At 36.4% G+C, this 17,436-nt stretch overlaps 1 protein-coding gene across 2 annotated transcripts in view; it reads left to right on the top strand.

The window, feature by feature from the left end:
• Positions 1-205: 205 nt before the first annotated feature.
• LOC138696905 (uncharacterized) overlaps positions 206-17,436 on the top strand; it is a 43,341-nt gene continuing 26,110 nt past the window's right edge. The window contains exon 1 of one of the 2 annotated variants that reach the window (XM_069822392.1): positions 206-365. Coding sequence is in view for 1 of the 2 variants with exons in the window: in XM_069822384.1 (XP_069678485.1) it covers positions 14,950-14,984 (35 nt within the window). In the remaining variant the exon portion in view is untranslated. Of the gene's footprint in view, positions 366-14,934; positions 14,985-17,436 lie in introns of those variants that run through there. The other variant, XM_069822384.1, reaches the window with a different exon arrangement.

The raw sequence follows: 17,436 nt of genomic DNA, 5'->3' as shown, positions 1-17,436 counted from the left end.
ATGGGTGATTGTGTAACGGTAAAGAAATTTCAGAACGTCCTTCCAAACATTTGAGCCTTTTCCAACTCTCCTGTGTTGTGCATGTGGTCTTGGTTTATTTAAGTAAGCCCAAGCAAATTTGTCATGGCCATTATATCGCCCGCAGTTACAGGTGGGCATAGTAATGACGTCATCTTGGTTTGTACCTAGCTCATGTTTCTTTAACTAGTTTGATTTCCTGCCACTCCTCGGAGAGCGCCGTTGTATATTATTGCAACGCAGTAGGAGTGATCAGCTGAGGAACTAAAAACTACAGTGTATTTTACCTTTTGTAGGAAGTTGGTGGGCAACAGTTTTATCTAATCTTACGGAAGTTTTCCATTCAAGTAAGTACTGTGCTTTCATTTTAAGTCATTTATAAATGTATAACCCAACTGTGCAAAATGCTAATTCAGTAAAACGTATGTGCCAATATTTGTGAGTCAAATAATGGCGCCAGAATACTTGTCTTGTAGTTAAATAGAAGGATTTTAGTTTTGTTTTTGATTCACTTGATACCGAGGAATTCACTTCGTGATCACTGATTTTCATGATATTGGAGATGATAGCTTTACTTAATCCTTTTTTTCCGGCAATTAAATCTTTTAATATTGCTGCGTCAATATCATGTGGTGATTTTATTGAAACGAAATATAAGCGCAGAATATTGTGATTTTATACTATGAAGAAATTATAAGGAATCTAGATTTTACTTTATTATTTTGTTGGAATTTGAATAAAATAATTATGTGAAACGCTACACTGTGAACATAATATAGTAGTTGTGATACTTTCGAATTGCAATGGAATACCTAACGTAGCTTTAACGAATCAACATAACTGTAATACATTGACTGCGACTTTACGATTTTTGTAATTTTTATGCAAGCACGGCCCTCATTAGATTAGGAGGTAAATATGCTGCAGTCCAGGAACGTTCAAGTCACGCAGGAAAAGAAAAGGAAACAAGTACCATAAAAAACAACTTGACATTGTTTATTATGCGCGCTGTCACCACTAAAGCCGCCACTACTAAACAAGTCATGGAACTTACTATTCCATTTAATTTTCTTGAAACAATAACATTGAACTTAAACTGTTTATTGTATATTATAGTGTATTGTATTTTTATTTACCTGGTTTATACTATGAATTTCGAAATATTAGGCCTATTTGGTAAATATTTGTTTGAAATACAGAAGTGGATTGACTAGTGCTAAAATTTGATGAATATTTTTCTTTTAATTTTCGTACCTGGCTACTGATATCGAAATATTGCAGTAATATAGATGAATGAAGATTGACACGTCGTTTTGATACGGACGTGCTTGTTAAGTTTGCTCTGTGTCCATTAAGAAGTAGTTCCATATTATTTCGAGTTAGTATAAACTGAATTAAATAAATTTGATAATAATTACGCGCTCGGGCGTCGGTTCGATTCCTGCTTAGACTGATTATCTGGTTGGGGTTTCCCGAGGATTTCTCCAACTGTACGGAGAATGTCAGGTAATTCATGACAAATCCTCGTTCTCATCTCGCCAAATACCACCTCGCTATAACCAATTCCATCGACGCTATAAAAACTACTGTTGCCGAATTTTGGACTTTCAAATAAAGGCGTGAAATTTTCAAGTTGTCAGAAATCTGCAGAAATTGGGAGGTTAAAACTTGCAGAGACTTTTTAATATTGGTGACATTCTATTACTACAAAATAAATGGCACGGTCGACGCGTACACTTCTCTTCCTATTGCGATTCCGTATCCCGGTCGAGCAGGCTACCCGCTGCACAGCAGAGCTTGGCGTGCGGGCACTCTTTGTGGCATAAGCATTTACTCTACTATTAAGTTCATATTACACAAAATAATGTTGTATTGCTGTATTACTCCCGTATTTTAGAGTATGAGATATCACTGTGAAATGCTACTTAAATAAACCACCATCAATCATATGATTGTTACAATCAGTAGCGAAGTTCTTAAGAGGGTTTTCAGGCTTAGCCTACCCAAAAAATATGAGTCATTGTATCTAATAATATAAGTTCGTATCGTAACACTCGGTTTTACTCCGATCCTTCCATACATTAAATTCACTATTGGCAGTCATTACACTGCGAGAGGCTCGTGGCATAAGTCTCATAGCGACGCTCGACTGGGAAATTTGAGGGAAGGCAGGGGTATCGATTCGCTACGACTCAGTAGTAGGACGTGGGGCTAGCCTCAATCGCGATATAATACGCCGCGCTATGTTCGTGTTTTGTGGTTGAGCTGCACTGTTGAATGTTACTTTAATCAAAAGTGCATGCGTGTGTGTTAGTAATTTTGTGTAAAATGGCTCATACTGAGAGAACATTGAGGTCATTTGCAGAATTGAAAGGAAAACCGTTTTCAAGACGGACGTATGAAAAAAAAAATAGTTTACAAAGATGGGAGATCGACACTACATTTACATATTAAAATAGCGGTTGAAGGAAGACAAAATAGGAAATTTCAATTTCCATGGTATAGGAAATAACCTTGGCTAACAGGGCGCTCTGAGACATAAGTTATATTGTTTTACCTGTCTTCTGTTTGGGGGTGAAAATGAGTGGTCATTTTCTTGTGGGGTCTGTGTCACAAACTCTGATAGAAAAGCCGACAAACATTTGCTGTATAAAAATATATAAAGTAAGTATATTTTTTCAGGTTACCCAGTATTTACACCTTAGCTTCATCACTGAAAATAATGCGGCATACGATTTGATCCGTATATCCTCTTTATTGTTGTACTCTTGTTAGATATCTGCATACAATGAAATCATTCATTTGCATGATCAGATACTGCTTGTTCTCCCTTTTAGTGAGACATCCGTTGTTTTCGAAACTACGAATTTTTACTATTACGCTACTGCTACTATTACTACTACTACTGCTACTATTACTACTACTACTACTACTACTAGCTACTGATACTATTACTACTACTACTACTACTACTACACTACTGATACTACTACTACTATTACGCTACTACTACTACACTACTGCTACTACCACTACTACTACTACTACTACTACTACTGCTGCAACTACTACTATTACTACTACCCTACTGCTACTACTACTACTAAGCCTACTACTAATACTACGCTGCTGCTACTACTACTGTACTACTACTTCTGCACTACTACTACTACTACTACTACTACCCTACTACTACTACTACTAATATTACGCTACTACTACTACACTACTGCTACTGCTATTACTATTACTACTACTGCTACTACTATTACGCTACTACTACACTACTGCTACTACTACTATTCTACTGTTACTACTACTACTACTACTACTACTATTACTGCTACTACTATTACGCTACTACTACACTACTGCTGCTACTACTACTACGCCACTGTTACTACTACTACACTACTGTTACTACTACTACTACTGCTACTACTATTACTACTACCGCTACTACTATTACGCTACTACTACACTACTGCTACTACTACGCTACTGTTACTACTACTACTTCTACTGCTACTACTATTACTACTACTGCTACTACTATTACGCTACTACTACACTACTGCTACTACTACTACGCTACTGTTACTACTACTACGCTACTGTTACTACTACTACTACTACTGCTACTACTATTACTATTACTACTACTGCTATTACTATTAAGCTACTACTACACTACTGCTACTACTACTACGCTACTGTTACTACTACTACTACTACTACTACTACTACTACTACTACTACTACTACTACTACTACTGGAACGTAATTTCATGGTGAGGATATCCGGCTGTAGTATTAGCCTAAACGTAGCTGTGACCGAATATCTGATGTCCTGTGCGTGAAGACAGTTTTAAGGAGACTGCACAGCCAAGGTGACGGCAATTATTTCGAGAGGTGACCTCGACAACTCATTATGACTTCACATCTAAGTCACTGAAGTGAATTCATTACACAGTGGGCAGTGGGAAATCTACAGGAGACTGTTGTAATAGTTTATAGGCCATACCCAAGGCCGGCTCTGAGAGGGATCAATAGACTCATACTGAAGTCAGTATTTGATCTGTCTAGCGTTCTTTACCTTTCGTGACATGCATGTCTTCGTCTTACTGGATTTATAGATTTCTCTATTGCAGCTATTTTTATTTTCTTTCGTGCGGGATGGAGATGGTTAACATCACGTGCGGGTGGTTTCGCCTCAATAAAGGGCAGAGTGGGGCATACTGAAAGTGTACGGTGTGAGTTAAAAATAGTTATGGAAGTAGTACAGTTATCCCTAGTACAGGCCCTCAGAGTAGCGGAAGTTAAGGTTTCTTCCTTTACAGAAAATTGGCATTAGTAGCAGTAGAGGTGCCAGGCCTACATGCTTGCCGGCTTTACACCAAGAAAGCAAGTCTGGTATTCATTTCTGTTAGAGACTGGCAAGCAAACATTCTAATGGGGGCAGATAAAAAAGTTATTTTTTTTCTTTCACCATGTTAATGATGTCAAAAGTGTTCATACAAATTTTGGCCGCTCGAGCACGATTAAAAAGGTCCTCTCCGGAAGCAAGTTTCCCTGGGGCCGTTTACAGAAAGAAAACACGATTTCATAGAAGGATTTATTGGAACAGATATAGCAATTGTTGAGCTATTTTTCAACATATCCCCCACTGGAATTGAGATATTTGTCATACCGTGGGATCAACAGAGAAGTGCAGACGGCTGTCACACACTGGTTCTGATCCCAGACGGCAGATTTGTACGATACAAGTATTCAAAAGTTCATCCCATGGTATGAAAATGTCTCAATTCCGGTACGGAGTTTGTTGAAAAATAGCTCAGCAATTGCTATATCTGTTTCAATAAATTAATCCATGAAATTGTGTTTCCTTTCTGTAAACGCCTTCAAGGAAGCTTACTTACTGGACGGCCCTCATAATTGCGACTGGCCAAAATTAGTATACATAAGCATTTGTTTTGATAACATTAACATGGTGGAAAAAAACTTACCTTTTTTATCTGCTCCCATGAGAATGTTTGCTTATGAGTGAAACCAAGGATCATTCCGGGCCGGCCGGTAGGATTTAGATCAATGGAGAAAATCAATGACTCCATCGGGAATCGAACCGGCGACCTTCGGGATTGCGGCAACTTAACTACGGCAGAAAGGGAGAGAAAAATTCTTTGTATCCTAGATAACATTTATTTTTAAATTCTGATCCATTTTGAATTCCGCGTGTACAATTTTCGTGCATTACAAAAAGGTATAGGCCTATATCGTGTAAATGGTGGCTATTTGAGCAGCGATCAGTTCATTTACCGATCAGGATAAGAAGTGAGTGATGATTACATCAATATAACTGTAAAACTTAACAAAATTAATAACGTAATAAATTGCTTAATAAGGGAAAATCTTTCAGGAAACTTTTTATTTATATCAGCATCAAATACTAGTCTATTAAACGAGCGATTTTTGTGCACCGCATTTGCACATTTTTCTTTAACACGGGCCTTAGGATTTTGATGAAATTGGGTAAATCTACCGTTTCTGTGTATGAGAAAGATATTTAAGTCTTCACTTATGGAAAACTCATTTTTGACTCCAAGAACTAATAATCCACTAACAAAATAAACATAAGAAAAGAATTTACAACTCGTACAAAAATCGATTAACGAAGCAGTAATATATGAATGAATCTATGTTTAATACTTCGACTGCTTCCCCTTCCCCAGCGCCACTATTTTGAATTCCCAATGGAACTAGATTATGAAGAAAGGAGAGCAGTTACGTATCTCAACAAGGACTTGAACATCACAGCCGAATAGCTACAGAGCATAAGGTTTGTCTTTCTTGATTACAATCTTTGGAAATAGCATAGCATAATATTGTTTATGCACTCAGTTCTTTACCGAGCGATATCTTCATTGCAATTGGGCATCATCCCGATGGTATCTGTGTGCAAAATACGGAATTACAGATCGAATTACAGACATGATGAAAGATAACGAAACCCTTTAAATTACATATTGAAGAAATTGGCAGAATTTGGCAATTAGAATTGAATTAACATCTTCATAATAATTAACACACCTCTCAATACGATGTTATTTGCAGATGATAGACTGTATTCGCTAAGAGTACTATTTAAATTAAATCAAATAGCTTGTGGCTATGATCTGAAGATATCGATAAAGAAAACGAAGATAATGGGGATTTTCAGGGAAAAATGCCTCTAAAACAAAAATTGTAATAAATAATGAGCCCATTGAACAAGTTAACAATTTTAATTACCTCGGCTATATTATATCATATTATGGTAGAGCATCTGATGCAGAAACAAAGCTTCCTAAATTAAAATAGCTGGTGTGAACTATTGAAAGAGCACTTTTCAATAACATTAGAAAGGAAACTATTTTAAATGTAATAAATAGGTTCCGTATTCCAGCTACCTTTAAACTGGAATGAAGTTACCTGATTCGAAGTATATCGTCGTTGTTCCTGCAATAACTCCTATGTGCAAAATATAAAATTTTTCAATAGGAAGAAAAAACACATTAATTCATCCTATGGCAGCCGTACATAGGAGACTGTGAATTCTTACATTTTCGAAACAAAGAAATATAATTACGTATAGGAGATTTATTATTTGCTGTATCACTATTTAAGTTGTTTAATAGAGTAAAAATCTGACAATCAATAAATATGTCACATAGGAGTTATTGCAGGAACAACGACGATATGTGACGTTACTGTGCAGGTACAGGTACTTTCGTGTACAAAATAGTTACGCATCCTCTGCCCTCTTCCTTTAGAAAGTGAAAATTGGGAAGCAGTCATTTAACTATATCTTTGTGGCTGATTGAAGGTTCATTGCAGAGGTAAAATGCCTTAGGTAAGACGCTCAAGCGTGTAATATTGCAGGGCATAGTTGAGGATATTTGAACTAATATTTTCACTATCAATATACTTACTTACTTACTGGCTTTTAAGGAACCCGGAGGTTCATTGCCGCCCTCACATAAGCCTGCCATTGGTCCCTATCCTGGGCAAGATTAATCCATTCTCTATCATCATATCCCACCTCCCTCAAATCCATTTTAATATTATCTTCCCATCTACGTCTCGGCCTCCCTAAAGGTCTTTTTCCCTCCGGACTCCCAACTAACACTTTGTATGCATTTCTGGATTCGCCCATACGTGCTACATACCCTGCCCATCTCAAACGTCTGGATTTAATGTTCCTAATTACGTCAGGTGAAGAATACAATGCGTGCAGTTCTGTGTTGTGTAACTTTCTCCATTCTCCTGTAACGTCATCCCTCTTAGCCCCAAATATTTTCCTAAGCACCTTATTCTCAAACACCCTTAACCTATATTCCTCTCTCAAAGTGAGAGTCCAAGTTTCACAACCATAAAGAACAACTGGTAATATAACTGTTTTATAAATTCTAACTTTCAGATTTTTTGACAGCAGACTGGATGATAAAAGCTTTTCAACCGAATAATAACAGGCATTTTCATATTTCTTCTGTGTTTAATTTCCTCCCGAGTGTCATTTATATTTGTTACTGTTGCTCCAAGATATTTGAACTTCTCCACCTCTTCAAAAGATAAATTTCCAGTTCTTATATTTCCATTTCCTACAATATTCTGGGCACGAGACATAATCATATACTTTGTCTTTTCGGGATTTACTTCCAAACCTATCTCCTTATTTGCTTCCAGTAAAATTCCCGTATTTTCCCTAATCGTTTGTGGATTTTCTCCTAACATATTCACGTCATCCGCATAGACAAGCAGCTGATGTAACCCATTCAATTCCAAACCCTCTCTGTTATCCTGAACTTTCCTAATGGCATACTCTAGAGCAAAGTTAAAAAGTAAAGGTGATATTGCATCTCCTTGCTTTAGCCCACAGTGAATAAAGTGAATTGGAAAAGCATCTGACAGAAACTGACCTATACGAACTCTGCTGTACGTTTCACTGAGACACATTTTAATTAATCGAACTAGTTTTTTCGGAATACCAAATTCAATAAGAATATCATATAAAACTTCTCTCTTAACCGTGTCATATGCCTTTTTGAAATCTATGAATAACTGATGTACTGTACCCTTTCACTATCAATATAGACAATATTATATATACATGTGTAAAATAAACGTGAAAGTGACAAAAAAACAGTGCACTGAAAGACACTGCAATACCAAAAGGTACAGAAAGTGTGATGAACGTAATCCAAAGGAACTAGTACCATCAAAATCTGAAAATTATGAAGATATTAATTCGAAGTTTGGCATGAATTTGTGTAGCCTATCATGATATTCAGTGCTATCTCAATTAATAAATTAAGTAATCTACATTTTAGCAAATTTCTAGAAAAGTACATTGACAATTAGTGTGTTTTCAGTACAATATCCTAATGAAACAAAAAAAAAAAAAATCAAGACAATAGGAATATCTTGTAGGCCTACTAAATCGTGCACCAATAAGTCATATGTTATTGAAATAATTTCTTGCAATATAAAATAATTTCAAGTGACATCCGCATTTGTTCAAGTTCTGTAACTTACGAATGCATGTTATTATTTAGTACAAAGATAACGGCTCAAGCATGTGTTTACTAATATAGCTTCAGAATGTCGGGAGTTGACTATACTCCACGAACACGCGGCGACGACGTGTTTGTTTATATCCTTATCCGTTGCATTAGCTACCTGTGTTCGGCGTACTATATGCCCAATGTGTCTTTAACTTCAGTCTTTAGGTAGCTGGATTACGGAGCCTAGTTATAAAATACTTTTCATACCCACATTAATCTTTGGATCTGAGGTTTGTGCTTTAACTGAAAAACAAGAGAAAAAAATAGAAATTATAGAAATGAGACTCCTCAGACCTTTGGAAGATTGTATTTACTCCGCGAAGAACTTAATATACCGTAACATGTATGACAACTCTTGATAAAATGAATATAGCCTATGAATAGATGGCTTGATCTCAGAATGGAACAAAATCGCATTCCGAAAATAATATACCAGTGTAGACTAAGAGGCAGAAGAGATATCATTCAACTTAAAAAGAGATGAAGTGATCAACTTTAAATTCTAATATTTCTTAAACTACATATGGAGACGGAACAGGCCTTAAGGCCTAAGCCGTGTTGTTTATGATGATGATGTTTTTTCAGAGACTTTAATTTTTAATTGCTTATTTAACGACACTGTCGCCCTCGGTAGCGTAGTTTGTATAGCGCTGGCCTCCTATGCTCGAGGTTGCGGGTTCGATCCCTGCCGAGGTCCATGGCATTTAAGTGTGTTTAAATGCGACAGGCTCTTATCAGTAGATTTACTGGCATGTAAAAGAACTTCTGCGGTACAAAATTCCGGCACACCGGCGACGCTGATATGAACTTTGCAATTACGAGCGTCGTTAAATAAACCATAATTTAATTTAACGACACCTTACAGTTGGAAAAAGCCACGAATAGAAACACCGAACCAGGTAATTAGCTGAACGCACGCCTCAGTGCATCCTCGAAGCACTAGTTAGCGTAAATCTTAGCGGAATATTGTACAGTCAAATCTCCGTATAACGATTATCGTTAGAACGATTAACCCCTCTATTTTGATTAAAAATATGGTTACCGGCATAAAATGTGTTCTTTTAATGTAAAAATTCTCCCGATATAACGATATCCTCTATTGCGATATATTTTTATTGAACGATACACTTTAATAGTCCCCAGTGTAATATTTTCTCTACTACGATAAAGCCCGGTAAAATGAAATGTTTGTCGCTAAGCGATACAGTAAGGTAGATCTTACTTGATAGAAATCTCAGTTTAACTGACCACTGCGTATTTACTTTGGGCATCCTTTCTCCTCCTATCACCAACCCGACATTTTAGTTTCCTCTGAGTCTACAGAGGAAGACATACTTGCTGAAATTAGAGGGAACCCTGATGACCAAGAAGAAGAAGAGGAAGAAAATGATCTGCAGAAACAAGTCACTTCAACTATAACTCCAGGAGAGGCAGCATGTTAACAGTTCCTATCTAGTGTTAGTGATGTTTCAGAAGTGTAATTAGTGTCTTTTGATTTAATAAGGTCTTTATGTGTGGCAATTTCCGTGAAGAGAGCTCTGAAACAAACTGACATATGCGACATCTTTTAAAAATGTTTGACAGTATAATGGGCAACATATTAAGAGGGTTTCAGTAATAATTTTAACGCTTTGTATAATAATATACAGGGTCTTTCATAAGTAACGAGTCTATCGAAAAATTAACTATTTTGGATAATTTTTTTTAATGTTGCCCATCCTCACGAGAAAGAACCCTTTCCGGTGCCATACAGTCGATTTGAAAACAAACATCCCTTCCTCTCGCTGCCAGAGCTAATAAACGAAAGAATGGTTAGTGTTTTAAACCTTCATTAAAAGACATAAATATAAAAACAGTTTAAATTGTTGTCAAATCATGGTGTGCAATTTTAAAAATGTCTTTCGTTCTGCTGAATGCACAAATGTAAGTAACGTATCAACTCTTAATGGATTCTGGTGAGCACGTCAGGCGGTAACCATTTGTATCGTGTGTTCAATTCGTTCCACCAATTCACGAGTGGTGCGTGGCTTAGTCGCATAGACACGATCCTTGATGAATCCCCAGTAAAAGTAGTTCAGGGGAGTCAAATAAAGTGATCGCGGAGGCCAACGAATTGGTCCTGTGCGACCGATCCACCTGCCTGGAAACACGTTGTCTACGGAATAAACGCTTAATTTGACCGACATTGTTTCTAAGTTCAAACAAGGCAGCAATTTTTCTCCTCTGCAATAACGTTAAGCGTTTCCGTGGCATTTTATCATTCCAGTCTATCACAACAATGTGTATAGACATGGCCGTGTGCCATTATACTTGGTGTATAGAAGGCCATAATCGAGATCATTTTAAGTCTTTGGCGTATAGAAGGCCATGCTCTAAGTCATTTAAGTTGGCATCAAATACACATTACACATGGATACGTAGCTTCCTCTCGCGGCGGAGGTAGGAGGTGTTTGTTTCCAAATCGACTGTACGGCACGGGGAAGGTTCTTTCTCGTGAGGATGAACATCATTTCAAAAAATTATTCAAAATAGTTGATTTTTCGATAGACTCGTTACTTAGGAAAGACTCTGTACACACCAAGTAAGCTGAATAGAAAGCCTCTTACCAATTTGTCTTATTTTTAAAACCCTCCTTATAACAGTATTTTTCTTTGTTCCCCTAAATAGGCTATCGCTATAGAGAGATTTGACTGTATTAAATTCCTTCCGTCAGTGATACAATTTTATCGACCTACATGAAACATCACAGACAACGGAAGAACAATAATCCCAAACTAAGCAGGATTCCAATCCACATGGGATCTCGTGTTGCTGTAAGTCTAGATCTTAGTGTTCGTGTATACAACGGTTAGCGTAAAAGAAGACATTATACCGTAAACGTTTTTCTTGCCTCTTCAGAAACAAATTCTAGCCATGTCAAAATGAAGGAGCGGACGTCTTACAAATCGTTTCCTTATCTAGAAACCAGTTCTTCTGCTAGGTCAACTTTCGCCTTCTGGGGGTTACTGCTCACAGCATGCAAACTAGTGCACGTGTTACAATTGTGGTACATAGTAAGAGTATTATAGTATTCACTGGACTAAACGACATTCGTGAGGTGTTGTTCCGTGAAGGACGATCGTTTCACAGCAAATCCTGTACGTAAGTTTAATATATGAATAATGTAGATGTTACAGTGTTAATTATATTTTTATTAATGCATAGTCTACGTATCTACAACAAGTCCTGCGTTATGGGTACAATGGTAACTTTTCAGAATTACAAACTCAATCGACTCGGGTTCGATTCCCAGGAGAGAAATGAAGATTTATTGTATATGCCCCATAGGCGGAGATAGAACGATTTTATTGGGAGAAGGGGTACTGTTGTGAGACAAAATAAGCTAATTCACAAATACATTCGTAGTGTTCTGCCCAAGGGCGGGTCTTTCACTGCAAACCCAGCTTTCTCTTGTCTTTCCCATTCTCTGCCCTCCTCTTTGTCTCCTCATATGATTCATATATCTTAATGTCGTCTATAATCTGATATCTTCTTCTCCCCGAACTCTTCTCCCGTTCACCATTCCTTTCAGTGCATCATTCAGTAGGCAGTTTATTCTCAGCCAATGACCCAACCAATTCCTTTTCCTCTTCCTGATTAGTTTCAGCATCATTCTTTCTTCACCCACTCTTTCCAACACAGCTTCATTTCTTTCCTTTTCACAAAGACGTAAAGTTAATATTTTCGAATGCGCCACACACGTAAAAATATATATAATACACATAAACAGAGTGAACAATAAGTATGGAATATTGTTAATTACTTCTTAAATTTTAATTTTACAAAAAAAAGTTTTAAACAAAACCTGCTGGAGATAGGGGAGACTTGTACCTTGAACATATTATACCTTTGAACATTTTTTGTTTTTTAATTTTTGCTGCTACCTAGAGGAATGAAACTGAAGTAGGTTGTAGAGAAAGTCGCTAACTAGCTCTTTTCATAGTTTCGGTTTGATTTATTGCAAAATGTGAAAAAAAAAAAAAAACAATTTTTTTAGTACCAAAAGTAAACATTTAGTTCATTGATATATGTTTTCTAAGGCAAAACCAGATTGTATTTGTTACTATCAATCAAGTACGGTGTGTTCCCTATCACCTGGTGAGTAATAACATATTTTAATTTCCACGATTTATTCGAATCTCTAATTTTGGGAGCCATATTTGTTTAAACGTGCACCCTCTTGTATCTTTGAACACAAAACATCTTTTACCATGGAACATGTTTCAAGGTACACGATGCTACCGGTTTTTGTTTTTCTTTTATTTTAAGATTATGTCACGAAGTAAGTCTGAAGTCAAGAGGCCTCCAATTGATCCGTATGCCTTGAAGAAAGCTGTTGAAGCAGTTATTAATCTTCTAGGAAATAAAATCTAAATCAGAAAACCCTGCTCTGGTTTTTGATGGCAAATACATTTTAAATATGATTGTCAATTTTTACAGCTATATTACCATCTATATTCCATGTGTTCCAACTTGCAAGAGGTTCCAAGGTACATGAACCTGTTCGTACCTTTGAACACATTACATATCCCTTATTTTATTTTTTCCATCCTTAATAGATCTGTAAAACATAAAAATACTTACAGGAGTTGTAAAGGAATCTTCAATAATTATTTCAAGCGTTTTTTCACTTAAAAGATTTCATTTTCCAAAATTAAAAAAATGAAATGTGAAAAGTGTTTCAAGATACAACAATCTCCCCTAAACCATACAATATTATGACGGTATTCGAAAACAGTTATTCAAATATACAGGCTGTAACAGTAAACTAATTAAAAAATAACACCCTATATTAAAATTTACATATTCCGAATCTCCATTAAATTTTACGTATGGATGAGTAGAAACTTTACCCATTCTCATATTTCTCGTCTCGTAACTATTTATTAAACTTGTTTCGTGGACTTCAAATCTGAGACGAATAAGTATGTAAAATCATATTGAGTAGACCATAAAACTAAACAAAACATTGTGACTAACCAAATTTATCACAGATGCTCAAAATGAGAAACATTTATAGCCAAACAGTATCCCAGTGTATTACGAAAACAATCCATTGTACGAGTAGATATGAGATGGAACAGAACAGTCATATAACTGTGAGGAAAACAATGGACTATTTTCATGATAGACTGGGATAGGCTGCTTCTGTTGCTGATGTTACTGTTGCAGAACTGCTTGTGCTGAGAGAGAGAGAGAGAGAGAGAGAGAGGGTGGGGGAGAGGGAGAGGGGGAGAGAGAGAGAGAGAGAGTTGGAAGAAAATAATCAGAGCTCGCTTTAAACGAATCGCTATTTTATGCCGATTTTTCTCTTGGAATGTATTTTTATCTGTTACACTTTTACTACGTCATACTACTTTTGACCAATAAAACTGTACGAAAGGACGTGTTTCAAACAATCATGGCTGTTTATCGCTACAATTTTATCAGTTCCCTAGCATTTGTCTCTTTGTTTGCCAACATTTAAAATTGCAAATTCTTTACGGTACTATAAAATATGCTTTGCGATCGTCATTTGTTTCCCGCATAGATAGTCGACTGAAAATGGCGGCTCCATTCAATCGTTTTGGTGAAGCTAACATTAGTGAATTAGAATTTTAGCAAGTAGTTAATATCTATTTTATTTTATTAGACTAATATTTATATACTTTACTCTGTTTTTATCACCTCCCTTCCATTTGTTTCTTTGTTTGCCAACATTTCAAACTGCAAATTCTTTACTGTACTATAAAACGTGGTTTGCGATTGCCATTTGTTTATCGTATAGTCAACTGAAAATGACTGCTCCGTTCAAACGTTTTGGTAAAGCTAAAATAAGTGAAATAGAATTTTAGTAAGTCAGTTAATATTTTAATGTACTAGAGTACTTTTTCTTCTAATCTGTATATACTTTCTTCTAATCGTGTAATAATCAATTAAATCCCACTCGAGTTTTGATTTCCTCTGGATAAATCAAAACCTCTAGTGAGATTACTGTTGAAAAATCATTGCTATCTATTTGAAATTTCAAAGATTTAGGACTATATGGGTGATTGAAAAGAAATTTAGTAGGCCTGCACTCTACACATATTTTTATTAAAAATGAAAGTTCGGTTTTGTCGGACTGACACAATGTGTTTACATAGTCACTTGGTCACAGTTTACTTCATCTGTCAAACCGATTGTGTGCCGTGCTGTGCTTCGCATGTTGCGTGTTTTCTCTTTCATTTTGATGTTGTTGTTTGCTATTTGCTGTACTCAGCACTTGAGTGACTCAGTTCCCATTAGCGGTCGTCTCAGGTGATCATGACGGATGAGACATTGCTCACGGTCATCAAAGGACAGTAGGTTCGTAAAATGTGAGCAAACTGGTTAGTAAATTATTATTTATTGGGAAGATAATAGCGTCTTGAAACGTTTAACACACTCTGAATGAGACTGAATTCTTGTTCTTAGTAATATTGGAAACGCGCACGTTCAAACGTGTTTTATTTATAATTGTTAAGTATAAATATAGGAACACTTTCACCTTTGGCTGTCAGATCTTGAGTCTCATTTGTATAGAACCATTTACTGTATGCTATGTGTCCTTCCTATAAGTTATGCTGCAATGAAGCTGTGACAATATTGGGAAATATTAATGGTCATATGCAATATGTAAACACTGAAATCCTAACGAAAAAAAGATGAAGTTTACGAAAAACTTCAAATCGCTAAGCATTTACTTAGGATCTGAACCAAGGTAATCTAACATAATACCTAGCGTGAAAAGCAAGTAATATGACTGTACGTCTATACTATCCTTGTTCCAGCCTTCGCTGTGTTCGTTGCATTTGTCTTTCGAGTCTCGTCTCGTCTCGTCTCGTCTCGTCTCGTGCGCTTCGAGTCTCGCTCATCATTCTAGAAATAGCATTTGGTCGGCATGGAAAGATTTCGTAACTTTGAATAATATATATCATTGAAATAAATAACATTATAAATGTTTAAATGAGACAGAAAGACAAAGCAAAACAGTATCTTAGTTATCAAAATGTTCTGGTTTTATTATATGATATTACCTATGGTTATAGGCCTATAAACAGAAAAAAAAAAACAATTCTCAAATAAATTTGCATTTCTAAGAAACATAAAACATAACGTTAATATCTTTTTACTTGAGATTTCTTAAACATATGAAAAGAAAATTCCTAGCCTTTTAATAAGGGCCTAGTAATTAAATAAAGATTGGGGGGACGGATTATTATACACTGAAAGGTAGAGATGATGTTTCAAATAGGCTACATAATTGTTTATACATATATAACAGTTGCCAAGGTAAATAAAAGTTCATTCAGATATAAACAACTGTGACGATTCAAGGCTGCTGGACGTTCGGGACTTCGGGAGTGATCAATCTCGACATCTCGAAACACTCACAAGCAGTCTTTACGTCAACGACGCGACGTAATACATACAACATTGTCGCGAGGGTTTTCGGCTTTGCGGGCGCTGTTAATCTTGCTTTCTCGATCGTTGTGAACTCTATTACACATCATTGCGGTAGGGAAGATAGGCATATTCGTAATACCAGGGCATTCGAAATGTAATGGCGACATAGTTACTATTTCACACTAAATTTCTTTAGGTTACTTTTGGCATTACATACTTCAAATATAATCCCCTACCATGTCAACAATACGTTGCCAAATCGTGGGAGATGGCGGACTCTAAAGCTCTTTGGTTGTCAGCTCTCGATTGAAAGTAATGCCTCGCTTCCACCCATCTTGCAATAGTTCATTGTGGTAAGACTTATCTCCCATAAGCTTCTTTCATTACCCTAAAGCACCGAGTTGCATTTTTTTCCTCTTGAAACTTGGATTTCATAAAGCACTTACTGAACATTTGTTAGGGCTGTATTATGTGCTACAAATCATAAACAATCACTGTATTGACAAAATAATATGGTTTCTTCGAGACTTTCAATGTTGCATATTTATGAAATAATTCTGCTGCAATACCTACTAGTCCACACCTATGGAGTAACGATTAGCGCGTCTGGCGAGGAAACCAGGTGGCCCGGGTTCGATTCCCGGTCGGGGCAAGTTACCTGATTGAGGTTTTTTCCGGGGTTTTCCCTCAACCCAATATGAGCAAATGCTGGGTAACTATCGGTGCTGGACCCCAGATTCATTTCACCGGCATTATCACTTTCATCTTATTCAGACGCTAAATAACCTAAGATGTTGATAAAGCGTCGTAAAATAACCTACTAAAATAAAAAAAATAGCCTACATAGTAAAAGATTTCAATGGCCACTGCTAGGGGCATTTATTTACAGCATTTTTGCTACTAATCGAATGCTCTAGTATACCGCGTATTATTTCTCGCTGTTGTAATTTAACATCATGTAAGCCTTAGTGTTGTTAATTTCTTCAAAATCATTTATAAAAATTTCAATCGAACCTCATGGGAAGTTCAAACGTATCAATTCTCCCCTCTCTCCCCTCCGTTTCCCTTAACTTTCGAAAGACTGATAGCAATCTGGCGGGATTGTCTAAAATTTCCGTTAAGTTTCTTTTCTCTTTTCAGATTAACCGAAATCTGACTAATTGGTCCATTCATTCATTCATAATTTTCTGCCCAAGGGCAGATCTTTCTCTGCGAACCTAGCATTCTCCAATCTTTCCTATTCTTATTTTATGTCTTTCTCTTGGTCTCCGCATATGATCCATATATCTTACTGTCGTTTATCGTCTGATATCTTCTTCTGCCCCGAACTCTTCTCCTGTTCACTATTCCTTCCAGTGCATCCTTTAGAAGG

The sequence above is a fragment of the Periplaneta americana genome, chromosome 1 (assembly GCF_040183065.1).
Source record: "Periplaneta americana isolate PAMFEO1 chromosome 1, P.americana_PAMFEO1_priV1, whole genome shotgun sequence".
In the NCBI taxonomy this organism is placed as follows: Eukaryota; Metazoa; Arthropoda; class Insecta; order Blattodea; family Blattidae; genus Periplaneta; species Periplaneta americana.
The sequence above is the reverse complement of the archived record's forward strand: the minus strand, read 5'-3'. Positions and strand labels throughout refer to the sequence as shown.